At 40.4% G+C, this 9,355-nt stretch overlaps 1 protein-coding gene across 1 annotated transcript; it reads left to right on the top strand.

Annotated features, from left to right (window-relative positions):
• Window positions 1-5,471: 5,471 nt before the first annotated feature.
• zgc:110410 (uncharacterized protein LOC553618 homolog) lies at window positions 5,472-8,962 on the top strand. Its single transcript, XM_012823133.3, has 10 exons — window positions 5,472-5,553; window positions 5,893-6,142; window positions 6,451-6,529; window positions 6,688-6,741; window positions 6,824-6,914; window positions 7,044-7,081; window positions 7,245-7,332; window positions 7,866-7,955; window positions 8,072-8,119; window positions 8,300-8,962. Exons 2-10 carry the CDS (start codon window positions 5,899-5,901, stop codon window positions 8,447-8,449), a joined length of 882 nt encoding a protein of 293 aa, XP_012678587.2. The 5' UTR covers window positions 5,472-5,553; window positions 5,893-5,898; the 3' UTR covers window positions 8,450-8,962.
• The last annotated feature ends 393 nt before the right edge of the window (window positions 8,963-9,355 follow it).

Genomic DNA, 9,355 nt, shown 5'->3' with positions numbered 1-9,355 from the left:
AATAGCAAAGCTATTACACTCAGTGCAGAGGCAATGTGGGGCATTCAGTAGTTGCTACAACAGGGACTTCCGACTTTGAAATGAATGAACCGCTGTTGTTTTGACGTATTCCTGCCCCCTGCGCTGGTTAGGTGCTAGGTAATTGAATATTAAGTATGATGTTCAGCAGTTCTGTTGGCTGCAGAGAGGGCATCGTCACGGAATTTTGGGTTGTCGATCAAATCTCTCTCTCTCTCTCTCTCTCTCTCTCTCTCTCTCTCTCTCTCTCTCACACACACTATATGGACTGAATAACTCATTGTCAGGTGTTTATTTCTGTGGGCCCGTTATCAAACGAGCACACAACAGATACTCTAAGACGATAAGAAGGTTAAGATGACAAACTTATGCTGTAACATTGCCTAACCGAATCCACTGCTCACTCAGCAGAGTTATGAATTTTTTTTAAATGCAAAAATGGGATAGATATGTTGTTCCCACACATTTATAAACAAATATACATCTTACGAATTATGAATAACCATCGTGATCTGTGCATTTTGCTGTCTTGAAGCAGTAAATCAGTGGCACATAACCTATAATATCTGCACAAAGGCCACACGGTATTAGGCTACTCAAAGAAGGCTGCTATTTGTCATCTTAGTGGTAGTGGAAGACTAATAGTAATATTGGGTGTAGTAGACACCTAGTGGGCTAGTAGCTTAGTAATAGTGTAGGTGTAGGTAGTGATAAGAGACTCCTGGTAGCCTAGTCGTGTTACATTACGCAGTAGTAGTGGTAGCATGTAGCCTAGCTGGCATATAGAGAAGAAGGTGAGTAACCTCATTTTGATCTTTGACCTGCCAACCCAGTCTTAGCCAAATATACCCCCCCCTCCCTCATCATCATCAGTAATGACTGGCTAATTATTTTAACTACATCATAACAATTTCTGAGTGATAAAGAGTCTCGACACTTTCATGTCTATGTTTATCTCAGTTATGCCATTTTAATTTGACCTTATTAAAATGATGAGCTCCTCATCAACTAAACTCTTTAAGTGACACATAAATTAGCTTTATTCTTGCTGTTGAACACGACCACCTAAATCAGGGCAGCTGCTGGCCATTTCAGTGCCCTAAACAGAATTGCTTGGTGAAAAAGTCCCTTTGTGCACATCATACGTTCAGTGATATAGCCTATGGACGTAATTCCTTGTGTACTTAAGCAAAGCACTAATGTCTACAGAAGTTTAAGCAGTCTTTGGTTTCGAGAACGGAATTCCTTTTTTGTAACTTTTGCTGAGTCAGGGGATGTATCAGTCCCAAGACGTTTGTGTACATCATACTTTCCGTAATATATCAGAACTGTTATGTGGAGATAATGAACATTCGATGTTTCAAGGATATCTATAACCTGGACGGAATTACTTTTGTCTATAAAACTGAGTTGATATTGTCCCCAAAGTGCATGAAAGAATGCGCTCTCTTCGATATTTCATGGACACAGTGCTAACGTGTTTGTGTTTTCTGTGGACAAAAGGCATTACGGTGTTATGTGGTTTCATAATAAATGAATGCCTGTCATAGCACAGAATGTGTTCTGTACACGAAATAAGGTCTGTTACACTTGGCGCCCCCATAGAAAAAAAGATAAACATTTGTGTGGCCATGGGCATAGTTACTAACACAAGTAACCTTTTTCCGTTCCTTTGTCAATGTTTAGTGTGAGGGAGGTTTATTCAGTTGGTTGCAATCTGCAACCTCACCGCTATATGCCACTAAATCCTACACACTCCACCTTTAAATTTAGCCTTCTAACATTAGCTGGTTAAACTTGGACATTTCTTGGACCCATTGTGTAGTCTTATGTTCCGGTATTTTAAGAATTGACACGTTCAAATGTACGAGGTGTAAAAGTGTCATCCTGCAGTTTTGGTTCTTTTTGTCTTCTGCCTCCGACTCTGGTTGCCTTTCCTCCATGTCTTCCGTAAACTGTTGCTTATAGCCTTCCTGTCGTCACCATGACGAGGGCTTGTCCGGCGCAATCAAAACAAACCACAGGGAAAGAGGAGGAGGGCACTAAAATCTTTCATGTTATTATTTTGGTAAAATATAGAGTGTATAGCCTACATTGGTTTAATGGGGTAGTAGTCTGAGAGGTAGATAGTAGAATATTATTATTTTTTTAATGTATTTATTTTTTGGTGCGCTTGGTGCCCTCATAGACAGTAAAAACAGTGGACAGAGTTCCTCATTGGGCTTGACTGGAGAGCACCTGGGCAGGGGTTACTTCCTGTTGAGCCTCCTGCTAGCTTGACTGTATGTCTACTGCATAGTGCAAGGGTCATAGTGCAAGGGTCATAGTGCAAGGGTCATAAAGCACTGAAAATAGCTGGGGAGGCTCTGAGTGCTGGGCTGTGAGCGATGAGAGAGAGCAGTCAACCCATCCGGCCTTGAACCCAGTTCTACAGGGTACCAAACCTGCACTCTGACCGCAACAACAAAGAGCCAGGCTCGATGGTATGGCAGTCAGAGCACATAGTCATCTGTAGTGATGGCACTCCGTCACAGGCTGTTAGTAGGTTTTGAAAGGACTGCCAGATTAATTCAAACTCGACCCATTCACTATAGCCTTGCTAGCACACCCACTTCCCTTGTCCACGACCGACAGATATTGGCAGGTGTGATTGGTCAAGATCCCTGTGTTATTTTTCCATAGAAACAATTGCTTTTCAACATCTCTCCGTAGAGTGTTTTGCAAAGTGACGATAAAAATCATGTATCAACATCACGCCCACCTGCGATGTCTCTCCATGTCAGTTTGGTGATGTAAAATAACAGAAGAAACACCAAGAGAGACACGGTTCAACATGTCTGGGAGCTGCACCCAAAATGTATGACTTCATAATCTCAGAGAACATCCAAGTTTCTTTCTCGTAAATTTACGACTTTAATCTTAGACATCCTTCTTCATAAGTTTTTTCTTGGAATATTAGGCCTACTCCTTCCCCCAGCTCTGTGATAAAAACGTACAGTGGCCCTAATGTGCTGTCATGTAAGTCTACATCTGGCTAGGGCAGCGAAGAACATTTACTTTTCTAAATAGATCTGTTCGTTAGTATATTATAAGCTTGACAAGGAAACAAGTCTAGGGCTGTGGATGAATAATCAAAATGACGTCCTATGTTCTTTCCTAACCGCGTTTCTTTGAACTCGATGGAAAACCTCATGAGGTCAAGGGGAGATCTAATTATGCGTAGTGATGCGATGGCAGATGTTACTGACGTGGGTCTTTAAATGTTGCTGTTGCAAGGAATTGTGGGACGGCATTATCTCCTTTCTCTCCAAAAGTATGGTTGCCAATGGAGATAAGAAAGGAAGCTTTGAAGTACCTTTCCTTAGCCTTTAGAGAATTCGACCACCTCTTGTCATGGCTGACACTTAGATACTTTTGGGTCATTTCTCTCAGGTAGGAACCTTCCTAAGCCAAAAAAGCTATTCACTTACATTCATTTAGTAAAAAAGCTATTCACTTACATTCATTTAGCAAAAAAGGAAGTTGCCCCACTGGGTGGGTTGTAATGAATGGGAGTACGTCATTTTGCGTAAGCTCTTCCAGAATGGTTGAGTGCCATATGGTCACATCGTTAGTCTGGGTTAGCTGTCTAGTTCGTACATGATCATAATATGTGATGTCTGGTGTGGTATTGTATTGCATAAATGTAAACAAATTATTTTTTTGTCATTGTCAGTCAAGACATCAGCCAATCAGATCTAAGTGTGGAGTCATGTAACATGGTTAAGACCTTCAGCAACTTACTGATTTTGATGTTAGCCTGCTGTCAGTTGCTATATTCAACGGGTCACTTTGGTGCTGCACTGGTCCAAGAGTGCTGCACAGTTTTCACTCCACTGGGGCTGCACCACTTTCTGTACAACACCTGTTGTTTCTGCACAGAGGGAAGCTAGTGCACCACGGTCAGAGTGGGCGGCACAAATGTCAAATGTCTATCTCTCTTCATTTGAACTTACATTTGTATATACCCCTTCTCTTATTCTTTAAAAAAAAAATGTTTTACAGATTTTATTCCTCATACTTTCTTTGTATAATTGTTTATGTATTTTTATGATTAGATTAAGTCATACAGGCCCTATGTGTTGATTGTTGCTGATGTAAGGAATTATCGGCATTACCTCCTGATGTCCTCTCATAGAGGATGTTCCAGTGTACGCTACGCTAAAGGAGATAAGAAAGGAAGCATTCAAACACCTTTCCTCCAGCATTTCGAGAATTCGAATAGGTCTTGTCATGGCTGCCATACTTCTGAGTCATTTCACTGAGTTGGGAACCAGCCTAAGCAAAAAAGACTATTCAACCGCAGCCAATGACTCCTTTGTTTTTCTTGTCAGTGAAAAAATATTTGCTCTTTGCTGTCATCTAGTGGAGTCTTTTTGAAGTGATGTGTTGCAATGGCAGGCTCTAAATAATGATTAACTGTAGGACACTTGACAAGCAGCACATGAGTTTCATTTGCAGTGCCTACACTCTGTTTAAATGCTCTTTTGACAGGAGCTGTACATGTGTAGCTCCACCCCCAGCTCTGAGCCTGACTCCACCCACTGCATACTTTTGAAAAATGCTATAAAGTAGGCAATGGGCTGGGGGGGTGGTGGTGGGGTGTGGGGGTGTAAACTCGCGTAAACTCCAGTGAATGATGAGTCTCGATCAATAAATGAAAATGAGACTCACACTCATGGGCGAGGGCTTGGGGAGGCGGGCCGCCCATTCCATGACACAGATAACTCTCACTAACTCTCACTCTTTACGTCAGCATCGGCATTGGCAGGTTTAGGGTCATAACTCTCACTAACTCTCACTCTTTACGTCAACATCGGCATTGGCAGGTTTAGGGTCATAACTCTCACTAACTCTCACTCTTTACGTCAACATCGGCATTGGCAGGTTTAGGGTCATAACTCTCACTAACTCTCACTCTTTACGTCAACATCGGCATTGGCAGGATTAGGGTCATAACTCTCACTAACTCTCACTCTTTACGTCAACACCAGCATCAACATGTTTCTGCACAATTCAGTCATATCATTTAGTTACATTTTAGGGTGCAGTTACACTTGTAATGGCTTGCCAGGTGGCGGGGACTGCACTGAGCTAAGCTGGGTAGAAAGCAGCATTGGGAAGAATAGTAGCATTTATTGATGGCCTCTGAATGAGAGAGTTATCTACTCACTAGAATATTTCACTGGCTCTGTTCAACGTTGTGCAATATGGGCAGAGCCTACAGCAAATGGATGTATTTATTTATGGCCTCTGAATGGGAGAGTTATCTAATCACTAGAATATTTCACTGGCTCTGTTCAACGTTGTGCAATATGGATATGTTTGATAACGTGCTGGAGGAAGTAACGGTTTCATGACGGGATGTAACGTTGATGATGCACCATTGACATAAGCAAAGTCCTGTCTCCCTGGAAACCGGGTGATCGAAGTCAGACTTTGGCCTGACTAAACCACTACAGGAAGTAAGCCTGAAGTGGAGCGCCCAGGTAGAAGGTAAGAAGATGTCACTCTGAAACAGTTGAATGAATTCTGAATACATTTAGTGATTTAAAATGACCAATATTAATAATTCAGAAATGTGGTTATTGTTTTGTATTATTTAAGTAAGACAGAACAGCACTATTTAGAAGAAAATGTCCAGACATGTAGTGTTACCATAGCTCATATTTGCTTTGTGGATCCAAAATACTCTAGAATCTATGAAATGTTGCTTTTCTTGTTTTTCGATTGAGTACACTTAAACTGCTTACTACTTGAATGTAGTCTGTTGTGAATATAATTGTATCCACCCTTTGTTCCACCTGCCGTTACTCACACTAGTTCTTTTGGCAGGTAAATATGGCCACTGATAACACATACACGGGGTCAACCCCCCCACCCTACAACACCAACCACTACCCTCAGTACCCCCCACACTATGGCGATGGAACGGAGAGGAAGGATCGCACAACAAACATCGCAGTGATCTCCCCGGCGGGAAACATGGGGGTGCCTGAGGATCAGCCGTATGACATGCCACCCCCAGACTACGCTCAAGGCACTGAGGACTTTAACTGTTTCTCAGATGCGTCAATCAGAAGAGGTTTGGATCACTCTTCTCTTTCAACCATTTGGTTACAAATATAAAAACTAACCTTCAAAATATTCTATGGTGAAAACAATTAAATAATAAGTGCCCGAATTAGTATAAATGAGCAGATGATCCCTTTCAGGGGCAGGAAGTATAGGTCTAGCGTTGTACCAAATGGACTGTACATGAAAAAATAACCAAATAACATGTTTGAGTGTATGCCTAAAAGTCATTGCTTAGAAACATATGCCATACAGCAGCATAGAGTGACTAGCAGCTATGATATGCTTCCTGCTTTCTCACTGATGAACATTTTGTAGGTTTTCTGAGAAAGGTGTACTTTACTCTGATGATTCAGCTCTTGATGACTGTGGGAATAATATGTGCTTTTCTGTACTGGTAAGTATCGTGTCTGTTATAGTGTTTAGCTCTTGTAATGCTTCAGTACTATCCACAAATACATTAGGTTCAGCATACAAATCAACTCCTTTCTGGTTTTACATCCTTTTCTTTCTCACTCCAGCTGAAATGTCAAATATCATTAATTTTCCATTCAGGAATGACCTGAAGATGTGGACCCTTTCCACCAGTTGGTTCACGATCTCCCTGATGTAAGATTTCACATACAATTTAATGTAAAGAAATGTGAGGTTACAGTGGATTCATTGCATTAATTAATTTCTCTTTCATCAGGCCAGCAACGTTTGTTCTCATCATGGTGCTGGCATGCTGTGGTGAAATTCGACGGAAAGTTCCCTTGAATTTCATATTCTTGGGCCTGTTTGTAAGTATGTGTGTGTGTTTGTGTGTGTCTGTGACAATTTTGCTGATATGAGCTCTTAGTTAAGTGTGATGTTGATACATACAAGGATGTGATGTGATGTACATACCCTCTCTTCATCAATGTGCACAGACAATTGTAGAGGGTCTCATGCTCGGATCAGTTACTGTGTAAGTAAACTAATCTCAGCATTGACATGATTGTCAACCATACCTTCACATATTTCACAGTCTGCTAGTCATTTTAGGATGGAATTATAAAGTTTATATTTTGTATTAAATTCAACGATTTAATTGATTTGATATGAATTAATGTAATTCAAATGGTGTGTAGGTATTACAATGCTGAAGCTGTTCTTTGGGCAGTCGGAGCCACAGCATTTGTGTCCTTTACTCTCACCCTGTTTGCCATGCAGACCAAAGTAAGTGTACTGGTGACCTTATTGTGTAGTTTTCATCTGGTATATTTGGTATTTCTATGCAAAAACAACAACATAACAATCATGTTTGCTTTTAGTTTCATGCAGTTATGTTTATGTAGAGCCAACAGATCATTAACGCTACATTTGAAAAACTAACCATTTGCCACATTTGTATTTAACGGTCCACTAGATTAAACTAAGTAAACACAGTTTTGTTTTACGTGTTGGTACCAGTCAATGATGAGTGCTTTTGAGTCTGCTGTAGATAATTCTACCATTATTCACTTCCTGAAATATCCTCTAATTCATTTCTTACTTATGTCAACACTGTCCTGAAATATTACAGCAAGATGTATGGATAAGAATACAAATAAAGACATCGGAGCAAAGTCCCTACACGCACAAACTCATATTGTGTTATAGCCACACAGTTTCCCTTTAGAAGTTTTGATAATACCAAGGGAGAGAGACAGACGTGTTTTTATAAACTCTTGTGATACTCATGAACTCAAAGCTGTAATCATCGTTGACAGTGGGACTTCACCCGCTGTGCTGGAATGCTCTGGGTTCTACTCTGGTCTCTGTTTGCCTTTGGTATCCTCTGTGCCATTCTCCGCTCACAGGTACAAGTGCAGTCTTTTTTATTTCCTTCTACTCGATGCAAAAATATGCATGTGTGTTTATTTCTTTGTTGTACGTCTGTTGTACTAATTCAATCCTATTCTGATTCTGTGAACAGTATCTCAACATTGTGTACGCTTGTCTTGGGACAACAATCTTTTCTGTGGTAGGTGAATCTCCATAGCATAAAAGAAAATGCAACGCTACTGCTGTTTTTTTACAATGAAAGGAGCTCAGGAACAAATCTAGCAAATAATTATGAGCTTACAGTATTTAGGTGATAAGAATATCAAGTATTAATTTCTCTATATTCATCTTCTCTGTCTGTATCTGTGTGTGTTCCTAGTATTTGGTGATGGATACTCAGCTGATGTTAGGTGGTAAACACAAATACAGCCTGGACCCAGAAGAGTACATCTTTGCAGCTCTAAATCTGTACCTGGACATTGTCACTCTCTTCCTGTTGTTACTTCAGTTGATTGGACTCTGCCGTTAGAGCGGGCCTCTGATGCAGTGATGTCCTGCGCCTGCTCTGTCATACCCCAAAGAGCTTCATGCACCATTCTATCCCTAATATTGTGTTGCACTACCATGCAAAATAATGTTTTATTTTCAACATGTATTTGTATACAAGATCATTCCATATTAATTCTGCAATGATATTGGGAAGATGTTCAGTTCTTTCTTTAAAATCACACGTCATTTCTGTTTAAAATCACATGTCATTTCTGTTTAAAATCACCCGTCATTTCTGTTTAAATTACAGTGAGTATTTGGGGCACCTGGAAGTCAGGACTCAAAATGTACGGCAGCTTCCACTGTTTTCTCTCAGGTTATACATTAAAAAGGAGAAGTGGCCCTAATCAATACCTATGTGCCGGTGGCCATTTTAAAACCATGGGAAATCCACGCATGCACTGGTAGTAGATATATTGTTCAGTCTATGAGTGTTTGATCAATAAGTATCATCCTAATATAAAGAAAATAAAACTGTTTCCATAAAAACAAATCATGTCACCTCCTGCTGCTGAAACCAGTAATCTATTGTGACAGTGTCCGAAATTCACACTCCAAAGTGTTGCCACTGTTATTTGGTACTGTACCTAATAATGAAGGAAGTCCCAAGGCTGTTACTGCTCCCTTGTGCCGTCTGCGTCATGTACAGGTGTGTGGAGGAAGCGTATTACTCATACTTGTTCATGTCTCTGTCTAGATCATTGAAATATGCAATGTTGAACTATTCACCTGTTTTATGAGTTAAACGAAGTATGCTGACAGATCACTTGTTGCTTTTAAAAATAGCCCATATCTCAGATACTGAGGAAGTTGCTGTTTCAGTCCAACTTTGTCTCACCAAATACACAAGAAATATGGTGTAAAATATATCCAGTTAGTGGACTGG

This window comes from Clupea harengus, chromosome 11 (assembly GCF_900700415.2).
Source record: "Clupea harengus chromosome 11, Ch_v2.0.2, whole genome shotgun sequence".
NCBI lineage: Eukaryota > Metazoa > Chordata > Actinopteri > Clupeiformes > Clupeidae > Clupea > Clupea harengus.
The sequence above is the reverse complement of the archived record's forward strand: the minus strand, read 5'-3'. Positions and strand labels throughout refer to the sequence as shown.

Excerpts from the sequence above, each read along its gene's own strand:
- zgc:110410 (XM_012823133.3), top strand. The coding sequence starts at position 5,899 with ATGGCCACTGATAACACATACACGGGGTCAACCCCCCCACCCTACAAC. Across the intron at positions 6,530-6,687 it reads ATATGTGCTTTTCTGTACTG|GAATGACCTGAAGATGTGGA; the intron begins GTAAGTATCGTG and ends TTTTCCATTCAG. Across the intron at positions 6,742-6,823 it reads TGGTTCACGATCTCCCTGAT|GCCAGCAACGTTTGTTCTCA; the intron begins GTAAGATTTCAC and ends CTCTTTCATCAG.